The following is a 23538-nucleotide window of genomic DNA, read 5'->3' on the forward strand; positions in this document are numbered from 1 at the left end:
CCATTTTTGGATCTTGTGTGTTCCTTCTGTACTTTCTGCATGTTGTACACTTGTAAATATGTGAGGCAACTGCACTGCTGCATCCTATGACCCATACTCCATTGGATCGCAATTCATTGGCAGTTATTCCTCTTCCTTGATGATGCACCCTTTCATGGTAGTGCTTAATAAGTAATGATGATACATGACCCTTATTTGGCACAATGGCAGGATGCTTGACATGCGGATGAAGAACAGATCTTGTCAAACGTCCTCCAACCCTAAGCACACCATGTTCATCTACAAACGGACTCAGTTTGTGTAGTTTGTTTATCTTGTCTTTGGGTTTTACTTCCTTGCCTTGCTCTATACCTCTGATTTCACTGCTGAATGCTTCCCTCTGAACCAACTTAATTATAAACAGCTCTGCTTCCTTCCTTTCCTCAATACTTGTAGCTCTACTTACTTTATCTTTGATGCCTTTGATCTGCTTAGCATGGCGCTTTAGAAGAGCAATAGCCTTGACAGCTCTTTTCCAGTCAGAGAACTTTGTTAGGCGGTCTAACAATGACCTCTCCTCCCTCACCTTGGTGTTGAGCACCAGGGCCTTTCGAAGTTCCGGATCATGATCATAGACTTCTCCCACCATAACATCTCCTCTGGGTAGCTCTCTTTCCCATAAAAAATCCGGGCCAGTGAACCAATTTGAAGCAACAAGCTGATCTGCGCAGAGACCTCTTGACGCATGATCTGCAGGATTATCTTCAGACCTTACAAAGTGCCATTGTGCAGAATCTGTAGTAGACTTGATTCTTTGGATTCTGTTCGCTACAAACACATGAAACCGTCTGGCATCATTGTTTATATAGCCGAGGACAACCTTTGAGTCAGTCCAAAAATGTTCTTGAAGACCCTCTATTTCAAGCTCATTTCTTAGCATAACACTTGTTCTTGCTGCCACAACTGCAGCCAACAGCTCAAGCCGTGGCACTGTGGTTACTTTGGTAGGAGCAACCCGTGCCTTTGCCATTACTAGCGTGCAGTGAACTTCTCCCTTGACGTCGATTGCTCTGAGGTAAGTACATTCCCCGTAACTGATGACACTTGCATCTGAGAAGTGGTGAAGTTCGTACTGCTTGACATCTTTAAAGTTCTCTGGGATATAGCACCTTTTGATCCTTACATTAGATAAGTTTCGAAGATCTTGTAGCCAGATTTCCCACTGTGCTCTTAGCTCTGGTGGGAGTGGCTCATCCCAAGTTACTTTGTCTCGACACAATTGTTGTAGGATCTGCTTTCCACGGAGAATAAAAGGAGCTACGAACCCCAATGGATCGTAGATGGATGCTACTGTAGAGAGTACTCCTGTTCTGGTGTTTGGGTGTTCTTTGACAGTCACTCTGAACTGGAATTCATCAGAGTTTACACACCATTGAACGCCAAGAACTCTTTCCACAAGTGGCTCTCCCAAAGCCATATCCATGTCCTTGACACTCTCAGCACACTCGTCCTTTGGTATTGATTTCAATACCTCCTGGCTGTTGGAGATAAATTTGTGTACTCTAAGCTTGCCTGTGCTGCAAAGGTCTCTCACTTCCTTAATCAGTTGGATTGCTTCAGCGTCGGATGTTGCGCAAACCAGTCCATCGTCAACATAAAAATTATTTTGAATTAATTTAACAGTGCTTGGATTAAATGTATCCTGACCTTGAGCGGCTAGATGCTTAAGTCCAAAATTGGCACATCCAGGTGAGGAGGCAGCCCCAAATAGATGGACCTTCATCCGAAAAATTGAGGGTGGAGACTCTAGATCACCGTTCTCCCACCATAAGAACCTGAGGTAGTCTTGATGCTCCGGTCTCACGTGGAACTGGTGAAAGATTTTTTCCACATCACACATGATGGCTATCGGGCCCTTGCGAAACCTACAAAGTACTCCCACCAAGGTATTTGTAAGCTCTGGACCAGTAAGAAGTTGGTCATTCAGTGACGTTTCTTGAAACCTTGCTGAGCAATCAAAAACCACTCATATCTTTCCAGGCTTTTGGGGGTGGTATACGCCATGGTGAGGAATATACCAGACTGGTTGATTGTCAAGCTCTTCTTCAGGGACCTTTTCTGCGTCGCCACGAGCAATGATGTCTTTCATAAACCTCAAGTAGTCAGTGCAGTATTGCTGGTCTCTCCTGAGCTTTCGTTCCAAGGACATTAGGCGTTGAACAGCACATGACTTATTATTTGGTAGATTTGGTCTGTCTTGTTTGAAAGGTAAGGGCATTTCTAAATGACCGTCTTGCTTCTGTCTAATACCATCTTTCAGTTTAGCCAAGAAGTGAAGATCTTCTTGAGAAAAGGTTGTCTCTTCCCCACCTCTCTCATTAAAATCAGATTTCAACATCTTAATTATGTCAACTGGAGTGACCATTTCACTGACCTGGGTATTGCAAACATAGTGGACTTCTCCTTTAAGCTTGACCATTGCATTCACTTCAGGCATGACTTGTTTTACGATGATGCGGCGACTTACTCCAATTGCATCACCGTAGTCTTCACCTGGGTCACCATAACTCACTATGCTCCAACCTAAGTCGGTCTTCTGAGCAAATGGCTGGCTTTCCTCTCCATAAACGACTTCTCGTGGCATTAGAGCTTGTGGGCAATTGTATCCAATCAACAGACCAATTTCGCAATCCTTTTGAGGTGCAATGTGGTCAGCAAGATGCTCCAAATGAGGCCATGCCTTCGCTGTCTCAGGCACTGGGATGTGTGTGCGATTAGCAGGGATGAAGTCACGAGTGTAGACTGTCGGCACTGTTAACTTCTTGGAGGAAAATAGGCCCCTTATTTGTAGGCTATTAAGTCTTTTACAGTGAATAATTGTCCCCTTTGACGACATTGTAGATAGTTTTAACTTCACTTGTTCAGTGTTTGTATCAAGAACCTCTGCCACTTCATCAAGAATAAATGAAGAGTCACTTTGTGTATCTAACAGAGCATAGACGAGAACCTCCTTCTCTGGATCACTTGGCGTTGACACATAGACAGGTACTATTGCCGACGTCTGTGTACTATTAGTATCTTGTACAACTCTGTTAGAGATTGCTCCCTTTGTGACTTCTGGTGGTTGTGTTCTTTCCTTAGATTGCTCTTCCTTTAGTTCTTGGTCCCTCTTTGAACGTTCTTCGTGCAGACATGTGGGGTGCCTCTTTGAGCATGAGTCACAGACCATCCGTTACTGCAGCTCTTAGACTGGTGGCCAGGGCTCAAACAGCCGAAGCACAGTTTTTCACCTTGCATAAATTTTACGCGGTCAGCAACTGGCTTCTCTTTTAATTTGTAACACTTGTGTAAGCTGTGCCCTGTTTTTTTACAAAACAAATTAAGCAAACAACGCTTGACAATACTGCATGGTTGAACAACGCTTGACAAGATGCTTATGGTCACATTTAAGTGAACATGCTTAGAAAATAATCAAACTTAACACAAAAAGACCCTTCAAAAACTGAAAAATATTGGCTTGCTTAAATGTGCATAAATACTTGTCCCTTTTTTTTATCACTTACTTTCTTCGATAGACTATATCAATAAATTATTAAGGTTACACACAGTCCCTTATAGTGTTCAAACTTATTGTCACTTTTCAGAACACAAGCTTAAGTGTCTGGCTTATGAACGTCTTAATGAAACACTGATTAACTGAAGATCCTTAATGGTAAACGTGGGCTTATCTGTATAACGTTACATCCCGTCTTGCCGAGTTATGACACAGCAGCTCCGGGCTGGGCGCAAGCACTTTCGGGAACGTTGACGCAGTTTGAGTTTGACTATCACTCCCTCCGGGAAATAAACGAGACCGTGGTTCTGGTTACCGATGGATTTATTTCGCTTGTCATCCTTATCTTTGCCATCTCACTCATCATCAATGAATTCCACCATCAAACTACAGTATGACAATGTAAAAGAAACACGTTCACATAAACCTTAAAGAAGTAAATACAAATACATGTTTTCCAGGTGTTCACATTATTTTATCCAACCCCTGCATATATTTAGGGTGTAATGTTCTCGGTAAAAAAACAACTCAGTACACGTGCAAATATTGAGTTCTCTTTCAAGTCTTGAGCTTTAATGGTCAAATTCACACAAAAACTATGTCAATATGTACTGGTAAGTATCCTAGCAGACATATTAAGTTGAACGAACAGTATTAGTGTAGGCCTACTGCATCTGTGCATTGTCTTACAGTGACAGCACTTTTTTAATGTTAATCAAACAAAAAACAAGGATCATTCACTGCTTTTGATTGAATACATTTTGTAACTTGAATAAGAATTACTCTTTTTAATTTATACAGTCACATATGCAGTGTTATTTTACATTTGATTACTTTATTCAATTTCTGTAAGTATACTTAAAAACTGTTAGACCTACCTAAAAAACCTGAAAAGCAGTTTTATTTGTATCTTTGCTCTATTGTACAGTATTTATTTGTGCTTTTGCTTGTAGTTAGATTATTTGTTCTTATTTTCTTTATTTTTATTTGACAGTATTTTTTCCCTAAACATGAGTTATTTGAACCGTTACACCCCTAATATTTATGTATGCATAATATATTTTTTTGTACGGGTTTTTAATTATATTTCTATCTAAAACACCTCAGTGTCCTCTCAATCAGATCACGAGGACGAGGGGTTTGCATGTGGATACAGATCCAAAGACACAAGCAACTGTCATAGACGGAGCTGGAAACGCGAGGAGGAAAACGACAGGTTTGTGGCTGAAGGTCATTGTCCCAGGTGAAATTCTGAAAGTAGTAGACCAACACTGATATTGCAGCTTTAATGGGTTAGACCAAAATCTTCTGTAAAGTTGTTTTGTGGTCACATTTAAGCTTTCACCATGAAGTTCTTGCAACTCTCTTTAATGGATTTGGTTGTTTTCGCAGTCTCGTCCCCAAGAGGACCAACACGGACCAACACTTGCCCATGCGGAAAGGACAAGAAACGGACAGGCTCCAGCAGACATTCAGCCATGCATGGCTCCACACTTATATTCATCCTCATTGGAGTGCTCCTGTACTTAATTATGGGGGCTCTGGTGTTCAATGCCCTGGAGGCTCCAAATGAGGAAGTCCATCATGTCGAGCTGCAAGCCACCCGTCAGGAGTTCTTGGGCAGCTACACATGTGTAAACCCTGAGAATCTATCGTATCTGATAGATGTAAGTATTGTTGCAAGTTATGATTATTTTTATAATCGATTAGCTGGTCAATCAATTATTCCGATTTTTTTTTAATTATTTTTTATTTTGTATACATTGGGAAAAAAAACATGCTATTCCACATCCTGATAAGTGTTCTTTGTAATGGTACAAATTCTATGAGGTCTAGTAAAACCAATACAGATGTTATGAATGCATGTTATATAGATTATACGCAAATAGCCTATACATATTATATTCTAAAAGAATACACATCTGCATATTCACAGCAGTTTAAATCAGTACATTGTGATTTATTGTCAAACATATTGTCAATTTAAAACCAAAATTTAATGTCCAACAATAAATAGCCAACATTATTGCTATTTTTATATTAGTCAACATTATTGTGCTTCGTCTGTTCTATAAAGAATGTGAAGACTCGCTTTTCAGGATGAACAGAATAGACAATGGAAATGCACACATTAATTTACAGATAACAATAAAACCATCAAATTATTAAGATATGTGCTCAAGCACATTAACAACACATGAACAGGGCAACCGAGTTGAAATGACTACAGTAAAATGGCATCACTGGTGGAATTCTCCTTGCATGGTGCACTGAAAAGTTGCATAAACTTAGCCTCTTAGGGCACCTATTATGCAAAATTCACTTTTACACGTTGTTTGAACATAAATGTGTGTTGGCAGTCTGTACACAACCACCCCATAAGAGTCCCTAAAGCATCCTTTCTGTCCGATCTATGTGCCCCCGGACCGCGATTTATATCGATAGGGACTCCCTGCAATGCGATTTCTACTGAGCGGGGATTCAAATTAGACCAATCTATGTTTTTATGTAACTGACTTGTGTAACTTATGTAACTGACAATGTTATGGCCTATATTAAAGAAAAAAAATAAGATGACTAACTTGTAAGACTAGTATTAAGTATTTTATGCAACCAGCCACTGATTAATCGAAATTCCTTTATCGATTATTTTCAGTAGATTGTTATTGATCATTCCTAGAGTAAATTATTAGCTTTAAAGGTGCTGTATGTAATGTTTTTGACTGCACTAAAGCATAAAAATACCACAATATGTTTGCAGATATTTAGGAAACATGATTTCACATACTTTCTCTAAAAAACAATGCTTCAGCCAGCTATTCTACTTTGAAATGTGCATTCTGTGTCAGAATGTCTGGTTTTGTTTTGGTTTGTGTGATTCCGCCCACTGTCAATTTACCCAATAGTATTTTGACACACCAGGTTGCCAATTGGCAAAAAACACAGCGTATTACAGTCATGGAGACCAGCAAATGAACTGGGTCAGAGATCGCAGATTCTACCAGACCTAAAAATCCTCAGCATCCATCTAAAAACTTCTATGATCAGAGGCATATTAAAATGCATATAAATCAACTCAAAATCAATTTACAGTGTAAGGCTTTTAATTGACCCTTTGCAGGAGTTAAATTGACAGGCGATCTGACCAATCATAACGCAAAATCTGCCATTTTTTCTGACAAACAGGAGAGTAGATTAACATCGTTGGACTTGACCTTGAAAGTGTATTGATGTCTTTTTGCAGTTTTTTTTACAAGATAAGCCTTCCTTCTGTTCTGATGTATTTTGTGATATAACCAGTGTTACCAAGTCTGCCATTTTTTAGCGAAATTGGGCTACTTTTATACTGAGGGTTTATACTGAGGGTTTTATTGTTAGTCAGTAGGTTGAAGCGAAGCCCCCCCGTTACCTAGACCTGGCAACCCTGGCTATAACTAGTAGAGGAAGAGATGACCGGTTCACGTGCCGCTTAAACTCTGGTGCTACAGCGATCTGTCAAAACACATTAAAGAGCCATAAAATGATATTTATTGTTTGAATTTCATTAAAAAATGACCAAATTTGAAAGCTAAGATTGTTTCATAGCACAAGTAACCTGCTCTGTCTTGTCTGTCTGTGTGTTGTTAGTGTCCTCTTTGCCCCACAATGTATTTTTCACTGTGAGAACATGATGTGTATTGTGTAGTGTGAGAGCACCATATTTTGAATTTGGACCACCATACCCATTTCAACCACTAACTGTCAATATTACATACTGCACCTTTAAGAAAACTTTCATTTTACTGCCTTGCAGCATTGACTTGTATCAGTTGTCATGTTAAGTCAACCTGTGTTTAATATCTAATTTTTTTCCCTATACTCCATTGTCTCTATACAGAAGGTGGTAGAGGCTATCAGTGTTGGAGTTGACCCCAACAGCAATGCCACATTCAGTACCAGTTGGGACCTGGCCAGCGCTTTCTTCTTCTGTGGCACCATTGTCACCACAATCGGTATGGGACTCCCATATCACCGGCTGAACACACCTGCATGTTAAAGCTAGAGCCTGGCCTGGTCTCTGCATTCTGAGGATCATTGGCACTGTGAGATGTTTAAAAATATCTGCCATCAGATCACTGCAAGTATTTGTCTGTGGTCTAGGTTATGGAAACATCTCTCCAAAGACACCGTGGGGTCAGTTCTTCTGTATCTGTTATACAGTGGTGGGCATTCCCTTGTTTGGATTTCTGTTGGGTGCCGTAGGAGACCGTCTGGGGACGTCACTGAGGAACGCCACTGCTAAAGTTGAAGCTCTTTTATGGGTAAAAAATTATGATGAAGACAAACATAACCTCACAAGACAATCATTAATCAATATCATTGTAGTTTTTCTATAAATTGTCTTTCATGGCTCTTACACATCAAGGTGCTGTAAACCTTTGTCACAAAGTTTCATTTCAATTAATTTCAAAGTTTCATTTAATTTTCTTCAGTTTTCTTTATCTTCTCCATTCAGAAGTGGAAGGTGAGCCCAACCATCGTGCGTGTCATCACCGCTGTGCTGTCCATCCTGCTGGGCTGTGTTCTGTTCATCTTTGTGCCAATTTTAGTCTTCCAGAAGGTTGAAGATTGGTCTCTGCTAGAATCCGCCTACTTTGTGGTCATCACCCTCACAACAGTGGGCTTTGGAGACTATGTTGCAGGTACCACTGGGTGAAATCTTGAAATGTTTCATCACTTGCAACATTTTAATAAATAGCTTGCATTTTATTTCGAGATCAAATTGATTGAAACTGAGATTTAAACCTGTAAGCATCTGTCTTGTCTCTTGTCTTCTTGCTCAAGATGTTAACCCTCAGCGAAGACCTCATTTAACCTTGGCTTGTTCTTCCATGAAATGTAACATTAAAAAACAAACCACTGCAGTCATCTTGTGGTGGGCTTCGTGGTGGGACCATTTTGGTTTGGGTTGCCAGAACTGAAACTACAAAGTGACTTGCAATGCTAAATACCTTACCAAGAAACACACTTAAAGGAATAGTTCACCCAAAAATCTGTCATCATCCACTCACCCTCATGTTATTCCAAACGTGTATGACTTATGCGGAACACAAAACAAAAATTCTGAAGAATATTTCAGCTGTTGTACATAATACGAAAGTAAATGGATCCAAAAACATTCGGCAAAAAAACAAAAAAAGCACACAATGGTAGCGTTCAATTAAAAGGATAGTTCACCCAAACATTTTTTTTCTGTCATTAATTACTCACCCTCATGTGGTTCCAAACCCATAAGACCTTTGTTCATCTTTGGAACACAAATTATGATATTTTTGATGAAATCCGAGGGCTTTCTGACCCTGAGTAGACAGCAATGCAACTGACATGTTCAAGGCATAGAAAGGTAGTAAGGACATTGTTAAAATAGTCCATGTGACATCAGTGGTTCAACCTTAATTTTATGAAGCTACGAGAATACTTTTTGTGTGCAAAGAAGAAAAAAACTTTATTTAACAATTTTTTCTCTTTCTTGTAAGTCTTCGACACGTTCACAACAGTACTATAACACATGTGTGTGCATTCCTCTGCTTGTAAACAAAGTGTTCTACGCCAGAACGCCGACTCCTGCATCAGCAGCACCAAACACATGTGTCATGGTACTCTCATGGATGTGCAGCATAGACTGACACGGAAGAGAAGAAATTGTTGAATAAAGTCATTATTTTTGTTTTCTTTGCACACAAAAAGTATTCTCGTAGCTTCATAAAATTACAGTTGAACCACACACAGATCACATGTACTATTTTAATGATGTCCTTGATACCTTTCTGGGCCTTGAACATGTCAGTTGCAATGCTGTCTATGAAGGGTCAGAAAGCTCTCAGATTTAATCAAAAATATATAAATTTGTGTTCCAAAGATGAACGAAGGTCTTACGGGTTTGGAACGACATGAGGGTGAACTATCCCTTTAACCCATACAACTTGACTGGTATATTCCAAGATATCTGTATCCAGATTATCATTTTGTATGATGAATAGATCAAAATAAGCTTTTATTCACTTGCAAATCAAATCAAAACCTTGATCAACACACATATACAGACTACAACCAATATGCCGACTCAAACCTCAAACGTCAAATGCTGTAAAACCTTATTGGTTCTTGTCCTAACTTTTGAGGTTTGTCTCACCATTTTTCTCTTTCTATGCATGAATGTTTTCATTTCATTTCACAGTGAATAAAGGCTTAAACTGAACTAATTTAATGCTACATTTATGCCCTTCTTGGAGCTTGAAAACTATGGGTCCCGTTGACTTTCATCATATGGACAAAAACAAATGTAACATCGAATATCTTTTGTGTTCGACAGAAGAACTAAAGTCAAACAATTTTGGAACCACATGAGGGTGAGTAAATGATGACAGAACTTTCATTTTTGGGTGAACTGTAACTTTAATTTGAATAAATTTCTCTTTATGTGTTTTGTGCATTTCTTGCCTCATCAGGTGATAGCGGTGATTCAGGTCAAGATCATTGGTACAAGCCTCTGGTGTGGTTCTGGATTTTGTTTGGATTGGCCTACTTTGTGTCCATTCTTTCCATGATTGGGAACTGGATCCTGGTTCTTATCAAAAAAACCCGAGCTGAGGTAGGCCAATGATTAAATTAGGATGTCTAATTAATTTTTTTATAATCAAATGTCTTATGGAGTTTATGAATAAGGTCAGTGCCTGGTCAGACTCCCTGGTCAAACTCAACACTGCAACTCAAATGGGATTTTTAACTTCTCTCTCAATTCCCGCCCCTTCTATATTTCATGATAACCTTCCTTCCATTTTTCTTATACCTGCAATTCATCAACCACAACTCCTATTAACCTAAAATCTGTATCAAATTTCAATCATTCTGTTCATGGTGACATACAAATCTCTCCATAACTCTAAAGCCTTCCCATTTCTCCTGCCCTACTTTCTGCTCTCAGATGGAGGGGTTGAGAGCACATGCCTCAGACTTTACTCAGAACATCCAGAACATGTCTGTGGATTTCCACATGTCCGGAAAATTTGAAGATCCTTTCAAGCGTACCAGGCGAAAGCGGCGTCACAGGCGCCACAGACACAATGGCAGTCAGGGTAGAACCGGAGAGGACGGAAAAGAGGAGAATGAATCTGAATCTGGCTCCTACTCAGGTTCATCAGATGAGTCAGAAAGCAGCTCTGAGTCCGAATCGGAGGTCACCCAGACAGAACGTGTCCCGGAGGGAGGGGGTAGCGACAAGGGCAAAGATTTAGAGAAAGAGGAAAAACTCCACACCATGCCCAAAGATCCCATCCTCTCTCAGCCCTTGGATTACTTTGGGGAAAATCTTGCATACATCGACGAGTCTTCAGATGCAGTGAGTGGGAAGATTCACCTGGACCCCCTGCTGGATGTACCAGAACCGAACCCAGCTTCTACAGACAGGCCCAAAAGGAGACGTCAAAGAAGACACTTGAGAAGGGATCAACAGAAACCCAAGACCCCCAAAACCAGTCCAAACGAACCAGAGAATAAAGCGCCAAATGGAGACATTAGGCAGAAAGATCCACCTACGCCAAAGCTGTGAGTGTCAGGGTGTTCATGGGGTTTGTAGCTCCTCAGAAAAGCCTCTTTGGAATATAGTTTTGCAACTTTGCTAGCTTTAGGATATGATGTGCTCCACTGGGAAGGCACCTGGCATTATTCTCAGATTTTACTGGGACGAAATAAGAAACGATCCATGTGCCTAAAGTGAAAGGGGGTTGCGGGAGAAGAATCAGGTGTGGTCAAATCTGGGACCCCTCAGCATGAGTGAGAACTTTTATTGGCCTGATGTGCAGGAAGGCCAAGGTGATCAGACACTTAGTGCCATCTACTGGGCGTTCACTGTACATGACTGGCTCACTTGTTTATGGATACACTGACCATCAATTAATGTTTCATTCTGTGTGTCTTTCGCTTCTTTCCTAACATCAAAATAATAAAGGAATGACACCTTGATACTAATGTTACTAATCCAACTCAACTGATGTTTACTGCTTGAGTTAATCAAACTCCGGTTCCTGCTTCAAGTAAAAAAAGAGGTACTGGTAATTGCGTCTTCATTTCTCATGACTACGATTTTACGCCTCACAGTTGTAATTTCACTTTTAGTAATTGTTACTTTCTCTCATGATTTCTCATTCTTGCACATTTATATATAGCAAACGACACTTCATATCTCACAATATGAATATTTCTCATAATTGTGACTTTTAATCCTCTGCAGTTGCCACTTTTTCTTGTAATTGCAACATTATTCCCTGTAATTACGGCTTCCTATCTCAAAATTGTCATATATCCTATAATTCTGACTAAATCCCTCAGTTGCTACTTTGTCTTGTAATTGGAAGTTTATTTCTTAGTATTGCAACTTAATTTTTTCAGAGCTGCAAATTTATTTATCAAAATTGTGACTTGTTCTCATAATTTAGCATGATTTCATCTTTATATCTTACAATTGACACTTTGTCTGACAATGTAACTATTTTTCATAAATGACCTAAAAAGACCTTTATTTCTCATAATTGCAACTTTATTTCTTTATTTCTTTATTTAACTTTTAATATTACACAATTGTCCCTTTATTTTGCCATGTATCACGTAATTTTGATTTTAAATCTCATTGTCTTTGAATTGCTAATTTCTCGTAACTGTGACATTACATATCACAAATGAAAGTCTTTTTTTCATACTTGCTAGTTTTTTTACTTTGAGGCAGAAACAGGCATTCATAATGTGTAGATTCATCTCTAACAGGTAATCTGCGTTCACACGGCTCGTGAGTGTGGTGTGTGTTTTTTCCCTTAACTTATTAAGTAACTCGAGAAGTTCAACCCTGCTAGGAACTAACACGTAACCACATCAGGACTCAATTGTAACAAGGTATATTGCAATTCAGCACTGCAGTCAGTCCATTACATGTATGTGGTCAAGTTACAGTCAAAGGAGGAAGGAAAAATTTACTTTGGTTATACAGTACCGTAATCCTTTTATTTTGTCACAGTCTGTATTTCACTGGGGTTTGATCTTCAGTGTTCATTTTAAAGATCTGTATAAAAAAATCATTTTACTTTGATTTGATCAGAACTGTAGTACTTTCGTAAAGTCATTACTGTCCAAAATGCTATTTAAAATAAGACTATATGTGTGTAATGTGCTCACCACACTCATAGAGCTTGTTGATCCTCTGAATATCAATGTTAGACATTTCCTTTCTCTGTCCAATCTGCACTGAAGGGTTAGGAATCGGAGTGATTGTTTCCTTGCCATACTGTATGGCGAAGGCAGTCCTACAGATGGAGAACGAGAGTGCCGTGAGGATGTACTTTATATATCTGTACTGAAGCATGATTTCAAAAGTAATATGGGTGAAGTTTTACCTTCCATAATGCATGATAGAGCTGTAGTCATAAGGGGTATTCAGATTATTTGTGTCCTTCTTCTGAAAGTTGTATGCAGATGCTGTGCAAGGGCAAATGAGTGTTCATTGGTACTGAGGTTTTCATTACGATAAAATAAAAAGATTGTTTTTTAAAACACCTCTAGTATTTGAGATTTTTCCACATTCACACGCACACATCCTCTGACCTTGTGGAATATTCTGCCAGTTGATCTGGACGTACTGGTCTCTGTCGCTCCTGGTGTGTTCGTGGTGGAACCCCAGAGAATGGAGGAGCTCATGCTCAATGATCCCGTGAGAAACACAGCCATCCACAGACAGAGACAACTGCTGTTTACCTCCAGATCTCCCTACAGCAGACGAGCAGCTGTAAAAAAAGATATATATTCAAAGAACTGAAATTCACAAAATCACCTGCAAATTACAGTGTACTGATGTGTAAACTCAAATGTAGGCCTACACTAGAGTTCAAAAGTTAAAGGGTTCATATGATGCGATTTAAATTTTTCCTTTCTCTTTGGAGTGTTACAAGCTCTTGGTGCATAAAGAAGATCTGTAAAGTTGCAAAGACTAAAGTCTCAAATCCAAAGAGATATTCTTTATAAAAGAATATCTTTATTCCTACCTAAAAAATGTTCTCGCAAAGAAAGAAGGCGTAATGGTACTGAGGTTTTCATTACGATAAAATAAAAAGATTGTTTTTTAAAACACCTCTAGTATTTGAGATTTTTCCACATTCACACGCACACATCCTCTGACCTTGTGGAATATTCTGCCAGTTGATCTGGACGTACTGGTCTCTGTCGCTCCTGGTGTGTTCGTGGTGGAACCCCAGAGAATGGAGGAGCTCATGCTCAATGATCCCGTGAGAAACACAGCCATCCACAGACAGAGACAACTGCTGTTTACCTCCAGATCTCCCTACAGCAGACGAGCAGCTGTAAAAAAAGATATATATTCAAAGAACTGAAATTCACAAAATCACCTGCAAATTACAGTGTACTGATGTGTAAACTCAAATGTAGGCCTACACTAGAGTTCAAAAGTTAAAGGGTTCATATGATGCGATTTAAATTTTTCCTTTCTCTTTGGAGTGTTACAAGCTCTTGGTGCATAAAGAAGATCTGTAAAGTTGCAAAGACTAAAGTCTCAAATCCAAAGAGATATTCTTTATAAAAGAATATCTTTATTCCTACCTAAAAAATGTTCTCGCAAAGAAAGAAGGCGTAACTTTTATTCTCGCTGTAGTATTGTTGCTGCCGCCGCCATGTCGTGTAGGCGCTGTGTGTTTCATTGTGAAATTAAACTACTTTGTTTGGCCTTCCAAAAGAGGACGATATCCGCTTCATCATGCCTAGAGCTGATCCGTGCTGGTCGCTGAGGAAATACATTAACTTTGTGCTGTGGATCACCGGATCAGCTTTCACCGTGGACGAAGCGGAGTCCAACCCAAGTCGTCACACATGGTTGCCGCAAGCCCACCGGCCGCTCCTTCGTCAAATCCGCCGGCCGTTCCTCACTCTAGCCGCTGTGTGTGATGCTGTGTTTCATTGTGAAAGCTCATTATAATTTGTAATTATGTCCCCACTGGTTGCAGCAAATGCCTCGTTTATAATGGGTTTTAATGTTTTTGTCTCGTCGCTCTGGCCGGACAGGGCATCACAGTATGGTAAGGGGCGTAACATTTCCGTCACACGCTTGAGGTATTTGGCCAATCACAACGCACTGGATAGCTGGCCAATCAGAGCACACCTCACTTTTCAGACCGATGAGCTTTGTAAAAATCGATGCGTTTCAGAAAGGCGGGGCATAGAGGAGAAAAAATAATGTACATTATGTGGAAAATAATGTGTTTTTTTAACTTTAAACCGCATAAACACATTTCATTACACCAAATACACAAAATAATGTTCTTTTTAGCAACATCATATGACCCCTTTAACTTTTTTCAATGTTTTTGAAAGAAAGAATTGAATTTGAAATAATCAAACATACAATAAAATCAGCAATGTTGTGATGTATTATTACAATTTAAAATAACTGTTTTCTATTTTAAATATATTTTATAATGTAAATTTGTTCTGTGATGGCAAAGCTGAATATTCAGCAGCATTACTCCAGTCTTTAGTGTCACGTGATCATTGAGAAATCATTGTAATATGCTGATTTGCTGCTCAAGAAACATTTATTATTATTATTATTATTAATGTTGAAAACAATAGTGCTGCTTAATACTTTTGTGAAAATGGTGATACATTTTTCAGAATTCTTTGATGAACAGTAAAACAGAAATCTGTATAATATTCTAAATGCCTTTACTGTCACTTTTAATCAATTTAATGCATCCTTGCTGAATAAAAGTATTAATTTCTTAATCACAACAAAAAATCTCAGTAACCCTAAACTTTTTAATGTTATGCAGGTATATTTGTTTATGAGTATATTCATTATTCAGCTGTGGTCAAGCTCACCCTAGTAGATTCTCAATGCTGATGTAGTCCACTTGATTCTTTCGCAACACAAAACAGACGCAGGTTTTTGCAGTGATGCTCTTCATTGCATTTTCAATCACTGCCTTCTCATCATCATCTATCAAAAACACACACAAAAAAAAATGATGTATGTTATTGAGTTTTGATGCAGATTTACATAAAAGTGAATTTATCGTCACTCACAGAAGTCAGAAGCAATGGTGTATGGCACTTCAACCTGTCCAGATGGGGATTTTGGCCATTTGCAGTAGTCATTCAAGCATTTCATGGCATTCCTTGTTTTGGGAAAGGCCATATCTCCCTCCAGAAGCATGTCACTGATCTCTGAATCATCAAAACAAAAAGAGTCAGAATCTTTTCAATTATTTAATTGCTTAGAGAAATGTTAAAACTACTGTTAAATAATCAACTGCAAGCAAACATCATGATTAATATATCTAAATAGACATACATGTGTTTTAACTGTGAAATATCATGTACAAACTATAAACAATATAAAAAATATGACTTAGTTAACATTTTAATTACTATTAACCTATACCATTTTTTATAGTTTATATAAACTATGAATTATAAAGTTACAAATTAACCATTTTATTAAATATATTTAATAATTTAATTTAATACAATTTAGTATATTTACATATTAATATAATAAGTAAAAAGCATAAAAAATGCCTAACATTATTATAGTCGAGTAGTAAAGTAGTAAATAACTATTACCTTTGTTTGCCTCCAGAATTCTTGAGAAAATATCCATATCATCATGCTTCTCAAACAGGATATCTGAACAAATAATGGCAATATTAAACCATATTTTCTATATTTTTCTGTATTTTATTGGTCTAAATTAGTGGTTCTTAATCCTGGTACTGCATGGGGACCCAAACATTAAGTTAGTGACAGGTCATTCATGAACAATTTGTTCATTGTGTTTGTCTCATTATTGAACGACAGACTCTGAAGATAAAGTAATCATTTATTTTCCTCATAAATTATCTTTGGCTGCATTATAGTGATTTAGTATTTTGGAATATGATCAAGATTGTGTAGGTGGACGTGTTTGGGGAATGCCACTCAAATGAATAAGAGAGATCTTCCCATAACTAGCATCTGTCGCCCATATTTCTGACCATCACCAGAGAGCTGCAAGAATCTCTTTTATCGGGGTTAAGCCCCACTGGTCTACCTGAGCTGAAGAACACATCAGGGCTGAATAGAAACTCACCTTGATCAGTGGGCAGCACCTGTGGAAAGAGCAGATATACAGAGTGAGTGAGTGCGAGCGAATGAGTGAAGGATGCTCAACTCTGGGAGCTGCAGCTCTTACTGTAGCAGGAAGAGCTTGAGAGAGACCTAGCAGCACAGCCGAGATGGAGAAAAGCAATACACAATCCATTTTCCCTCAGTGTGTTTCAAAACAATTTTTACCTGAGAGTGGAACTGTGAGAGAGCTGAGGTGAAGCCTTTCTTATATAGAAGATAACTGGGAGTGTCCAGCATTGGGGTTAAGGTTAAAATCAACACAGACCACTTGAAAAGATCTGATAAGCCTCCAGCATAAGGTTACGTCGGCCTCACCCACTATAAATAAGACTGCATTTTCATTTGTTTTAGAATTAGACTAAAACAGCAACATTAGACATGACAACGAAATGCCCATGTCACTAAATGTCTAAATAAGTGGTAAGAGTTCATTACTAAAAGGTTTGGGGTCAGTCAGATTTTTTTTTAAAGAAATAAATACTTTTATCCAGCAAGGAAGCATTAAATTGATCAAAAGTGACATAGAATCATCTAATTAATTATCAAAGAATTAAGAGAAAAAATATCCTAGTTTCCACAAAAATATTAAGAAGCACAACTGTTTTCCACATTGATAATAATAAGAAATGTTTCTTGAGCATCAAATGAGCATATTAGAATGATTTCTGAAGAATGTGACACTGAAGAGTAATGGCTGCTGAAAATTCAGCTTTACCATCACACATATTACATAAACATATTATTGAACATTGTAATAATTTCAACAATATTACTGTTTTACTGTATTTTTGATCAAATAAATGCAGAACATTTGCAAACCATATGACTTTGTTCAAAAACATGAAAAATCAAAGCAGTGTAGTGTAATAATATAAATGATATCATAAAATCGGTAGCGTAATAATATAACTTGTTTATCATGAGTCAGTTAATGCTCATCAGAGTCTCTGAGAATTATTACTTCATTTACATTGCTCGCATTTACATATAAACGCTAGTTAATCTACACAGAATGTTTCAAAACCAATATGCAGATTATAGACAGCTAAAATAATAGATACAGACAAATTTACTAAACAGAAACTGTTTGTGTGCCATTCAATGTGTGTAACTTGCACAGTTTTCTTTTATTTTTCAAATAAAAGTTATAGTTCACACCATCAGTTAATACTGCTGCATAAAAGACTTTAAAAGACAGTGTTGATAAATTGGTTTATAATGCATGTTCGTCATCTTTTTTAATTCATCTAGAAAAATAGGATTATTTTGATCATCTTTTACCTTAACATGGCCTCTGAAATGAATACACACTGCGCTTTTGTGGACAGAGAGAAACAGAACATGAAACAGGTGTCATTCAAAACGAACAATCAAACAAAAAACTTGCATTATGAATGGCAGCTGAAACATCTTGCGATACTGTGAAGGAAACAAATGTAATCTGACTCAGAGGTTGAGGCTGCCATAATCCTGTGCTGAAAGCTTACCTTAAAACCCTGGGAAGTGCTGAAATAAGACTTCACTGCAAATAACTCTGTTAAAACTGTAGTCCCCATTCACTTCAACTATACACATAACCTCACTGAACTGTAGAGGAAACCATCAGTCCCTCCTGAACCCTCAGAAACAGCCAGACAGTCTACCCTTTAAACTCTATAAATATTGTCATTATGATGTTCTGCCTTTTAAATGTGCAGAGGGAGAATTAAAGTGACTTTACTATTGTATTTTGACGAACAGCAACAGAAATGGGGCTGTTATAAAATTCCTCTTACCTGCAATAAATCCAAGAATAAACACAAACATGAAGTAGGCTATGCTATTAGGCTATCTGACATCATAAATATTTCAATCACCTAAAGTTGCACCATGAAAATTACAAAATAATTTGACAACCTTGTGATAAGCAAATGAAAATGTGTAACACCACGAGTTTTTCACTCGTTATTGCGTTATTCTTTGCATTTTGTGTTTCACACTGATTATCTTGGCATCACCGCACACTGTTATCGCATTGTTGCTTCACTATAGGAGCTTAAACTGGGCCACATGCTCGGATGTCTCAACTTTCGTGAACGGAAACATATGACCTTGTGCTCGAGGACACTCTGTACAAAGACGTCAGACTGGCACAATCCACTTATCGGCAGCATAATAACATCACCGCTAGATGGCGCTGCGGTGCGTCTGGTGCGTCCACTGTGATGCAATTACACCATTCGCTTTTTTTTCATAAGTATTTCATTATAGGCCACTTTAATCTATACTAAACGAATATGAAAAATGTTTTGTGTTGAATTCAAATCGAGATGGGTTTGTAATCACAAACATATTATATTACAGTAGCCTATACGCGTGCCATCATAAAGTTATGTAGCCTATTATAAATTATATTCTTTTATGACTCACTTCATACCTACAACCCTTGTTCCCATAAATAGACTGCAACTGCAAAAGGTTATTTATTAATTACCTCAAGTAAGTGCCTCTCATGTTTAAAATAGCCGGTTTTATCAGTATCTGTGGGAGTTAAACCAGCGCATTGTTTGCATGAGATGAATTGGGCTAATGGTTTATTTGCAGTCCCCTAGTCTGATAGGACACATGAACTTGTGTGCGTTTCATTGGGAGTTTGCTAAAAAGAGAAAGATGTCGTGTATATGTTGTTTAGCATGAGAATGATTCAGTGTCTTCTTACTGCATAGCCTTCACCTCCCAGCTGTTGTCTTTTTGAGGCTATTAGTGTTTGTGGAGTTGTTCCCACCTGTTCCTGGGGTCATGACCTCTATCAGCATTCCAGAGCACCGAGGTGTGACCTTTTGTGGTAGAGCCATAAACCAAATTTACACAAAAGCCTCCGTCGGAAAAGATCTCATGATGCTCTTTAAAAGTTGTAAAGCATCTACCAAACCGTGACAGAACCGTTCAAATGAGGGCATGTGAGGAAACGTGCCGCAAAGGAACTCTGTGTGAAGGGCATCAGACAGAATGCAGCTCGGCTGAAATGCAGCGTAGGCTGCGTCGGGGATGACCTTGAATTCAAGGCCGCGTGCGTTCTCAATGACAACGGGAACACTAGCGCTTCCTGTTCCTTTTTTAATCCTTTTTCATGCAGCATGCCCTTGCTTCCACACAAGCCCAGCACTCGTGCATGCATTTTGTCCTTATTAGTGTTCTTGGGAATGTCTGATTATTTTTTTATTTTTACAAAACGGACAGCAGGTTTCAGTCACGCTGTCTGACATGCATTCCTAAAATAGACCACTATAGCCTAATCATTTCCTTAACACGGGAATCTTTTCCGTTACAGCATTGCGCGGCATTGAGACGCAACGCTCTCTGTCTCTCAGCCCTGTGCTGTGATCAGGTTACACGGATTGTAGTCTCTCCTTTCCTCTCTCCGCAGTCACTGAACTCTGCGCCGCTGGCTCGCAGCCCAAAACGGTTGTATGAACCAGCTGACTACGGGAGGCCTAGAGCAGCGAGTTGGGTCAGTCAGTGTCACAAGACCGAGCAGACTGACATTTTCCATGCCATCTAAAGCGATGCTTGATTTACAGGCCCGCCGTTTAAGCTTCTCTGGGACAAACGCATTCTGTCGCGGTTTTTCTGAACGGGACGTATTTGGACCACACAGTATAGTTTAGCTTATGTCATCATCTGATAATATAACCGGAGCTCTTCTAAAACAAGTAGCCTAGTAGGCTAAAACAAAAGGCCACGTGATGATATTAAAATGAATTTTTCTGCGAACAATGAGTAATAAACATACATTACAAAAGACTTCCAGATACACGTAACACTAAAACGGCCGTAAACATGAAATAAAATGTAACATTAAGCAGCCTGGTTTACATAACAGATAACAAAATAAGAAACATACCCAAAGGTGATGCGTCACGCAGAAACTTCTGGGAACGTCAGTTTACGTTTTTCACTGTAAACTATAAGATTTTTTTTACAGTATGTTTTTACTGTGTTTACTGTCCCGTTACATATAATTTGGCTCCACATATGGAAAAGTCCGTTAACCAATTCACAGGATTTATAGTAGAATTCGTTCATTTTAACATGGATTATTATTATGTTCCCTTATACTCATGAACATTTTTACACTGCACATGCACGCGAATGACTTAAACGGAGTTCGTTCATAAAAGCTGTCAGAATAATTAAATTCACGGTTGGCATTAAATCGCACTTATCCTTGGAAAACGTGTCAAATGTTTTTACTGATTAGCCTACGCAATACTGCGTAACATTAGACGAGCGTTACAGTTCAGGACGAGATGCAGCGTTGTTTCGCTACAGCTTTGGAAAAACCCTGTGCGTAGGCCGAATTATTTTACGTAGTCACGAATCATGGCAGTTATTAAATGGCTTTGTTTTACACCACGCGCGTTACGTTTACGGTTTACCCCTCACACAGTCCCCAAAATAGCTCGAGATGTAAGACATCTGAATAAAGGCTTCGGATGATAACTCAAAAGTGTGTAAACTCGTGAGTCACACATACAGTAGGTCAATTTCTCTTTATTGTTTAAAGCTCTGCTGCCTCTTGTGACGGAGGCGCGAGGACTCGTGAGCGGACGTAAAGGAGAAACAGTCGACGCAAGAGCAGAGAGGGAGGAGAAAGACGAGGATATACGTAACCGGGATCTCAGCTGTATTAGCGGAAGACAGGATCCAGGCTTCCAGTGACAACCGAAACAGCAATATGGGGAACTAGTCCAGGGAAGAGCGAAGCAAACACGGATTAAACATACGCGTCTGCACTCGCGCCGCCATTCATTCAAAATATCGAGTAGCTGCATTGATTTTATGTCTACAAATTATAGCGTATCGTACTTAATAGAGCACCAGAATTGCTAAGGTAGCCCCTTTAACAAATAGGCAGAGCATCTGCTCTTTAAATCGGCGTGTAGGACAAGACACAGTACTGTAATATATGTGATAGCTAGTGCATATGTAAATATCGGGTAACTCAAAAGTGTGTAAACTCGTGAGTCACACATACAGTAGGTCAATTTCTCTTTATTGTTTAAAGCTCTGCTGCCTCTTGTGACGGAGGCGCGAGGACTCGTGAGCGGACGTAAAGGAGAAACAGTCGACGCAAGAGCAGAGAGGGAGGAGAAAGACGAGGATATACGTAACCGGGATCTCAGCTGTATTAGCGGAAGACAGGATCCAGGCTTCCAGTGACAACCGAAACAGCAATATGGGGAACTAGTCCAGGGAAGAGCGAAGCAAACACGGATTAAACATACGCGTCTGCACTCGCGCCGCCATTCATTCAAAATATCGAGTAGTTGCATTGATTTTATGTCTACAAATTATAGCGTATCGTACTTAATAGAGCACCAGAATTGCTAAGGTAGCCCCTTTAACAAATAGGCAGAGCATCTGCTCTTTAAATCGGCGTGTAGGACAAGACACAGTACTGTAATATATGTGATAGCTAGTGCATATGTAAATATCGGATTTAGTGTTTGCTCAAGAGTTTCTTTGGTTGGCTTCGAGGCACCAGAAATGCTCTCTGAAATACTGGTAAGTATTTATCCAACCGGCTCCCAGCAACGCAATGCTTTATGTTGTGTGAGTGTAAACAATGTAATGCTTGATAATCGTGATTCTGGTGTCATACCGTCTATCACTGGCAAATGTCCGCTGTCGCTACCAATACTCCCAATGTTACGCTCAGCAGTAAAAACTTTACACTGTAAATAGGTCGGTGTGTAGAGATAGTTTGATTGTAGGACTACTAACAGCGCCAGAACACGTCTTGGCAGATTTGATTTAGTGCCTAACATTTAAATTCGCAGACTCTAGCTTATTCGTTGCATATAAATGAGTATTATGCGCCTTTACTGCGTTAAAAATGGGGAAAAGTCCGCAGTAACACTTTGCAGCACGCTGACCTTGATCGAGTTGTCCCCTAGCAGCTCATACACTGTATCAGCGCGTAAGATTTTACCTCGGACTCTTGTACTCGAGTCATGTCGCATTTCCAGGACAGCCCTTCAGTCTGGAAACAAACTACATCAGGCGCGACACATCTGCTTTGCATTCTTGTATTTGAGGCATTTCACGTCGTCACTGACATAATGCAGTTGGTACAAGAAGGTAGTAATTTAATTTGGCTATTTTAAATCTGTGTGCACACATTGAAGTAGACAGTGACAGGGGTTATGTTGTCAAATGTAATCAAAAGCCGTACTTAACACTTCACGTACTAAATTGTTTACCTCATTAAAAAGTTTAACACACAAAGTTAAAAATGACGTACTCTGACAAGAAATAGACTCCAGTCATGTCAATAAAAGCCGATTGTTTTACATGGATTCAGTTGCCTTCATGGGGCAGACATGTTGAAATCACGTGACTAGCCTTAAATTAATTAGGGTTTATTGCAAAGATGATTGCATTTCTAGTAACTGAAATCTTTGTGATTCTGCATCCTGCCACTAGTTGTCAGTATAAATTCCACGGTATACTTTTTACGCTACTTCGGCACAGTCGAACATATACAAGTATGCATTCGAAAAGTATACTGCAAATTGCAAACACAAGCGGTGGACATATGCACTAAAAATTTCATCCTCGTCCAGTTTTTGTACTGGGCGGTTAGAAAAAAACGTGCTGTAGGTATACAGTACGCATATATTATGCTGTTGACAAAATTTGTATCACGCATATGCCTACCCTAGCTTACATAGTATACTTTGGAAAAATTGGGCTGTACATGTACAGTATGCAGGTACTGTGCTGATAACAAAATTCACACCGCATACACTAGCATGTGTGTA

At 38.9% G+C, this 23538-nt stretch overlaps 2 protein-coding genes across 2 annotated transcripts; one reads left to right on the forward strand and one right to left on the reverse strand.

Annotated features, from left to right (window-relative positions):
* The first annotated feature begins 4610 nt into the window (after positions 1–4610).
* LOC107548227 (potassium channel subfamily K member 4-like) lies at positions 4611–11738 on the forward strand. The gene is made up of 7 exons (XM_016228855.1): positions 4611–4748; positions 4925–5199; positions 7410–7524; positions 7673–7833; positions 8028–8214; positions 10021–10163; positions 10497–11738. Exons 2-7 carry the CDS (start codon positions 5011–5013, stop codon positions 11118–11120), a joined length of 1419 nt encoding a protein of 472 aa, XP_016084341.1. The 5' UTR covers positions 4611–4748; positions 4925–5010; the 3' UTR covers positions 11121–11738.
* A 772-nt stretch (positions 11739–12510) lies between these two features.
* Positions 12511–22745, reverse strand: LOC107548229 (high choriolytic enzyme 1-like). Its single transcript, XM_016228856.1, has 9 exons — positions 22707–22745; positions 16695–16713; positions 16190–16252; positions 15650–15790; positions 15446–15563; positions 13734–13912; positions 12955–13036; positions 12737–12864; positions 12511–12623 (listed from the first exon to the last, which is right to left on the reverse strand). Exons 1-9 carry the CDS (start codon positions 22728–22730, stop codon positions 12616–12618), a joined length of 762 nt encoding a protein of 253 aa, XP_016084342.1. The 5' UTR covers positions 22731–22745; the 3' UTR covers positions 12511–12615.
* Between the last annotated feature and the right edge of the window lie 793 nt (positions 22746–23538).

This window comes from Sinocyclocheilus grahami, unplaced genomic scaffold (assembly GCF_001515645.1).
Source record: "Sinocyclocheilus grahami isolate Dianchi unplaced genomic scaffold, SAMN03320097.WGS_v1.1 scaffold344.1, whole genome shotgun sequence".
Taxonomy (NCBI): Eukaryota; Metazoa; Chordata; class Actinopteri; order Cypriniformes; family Cyprinidae; genus Sinocyclocheilus; species Sinocyclocheilus grahami.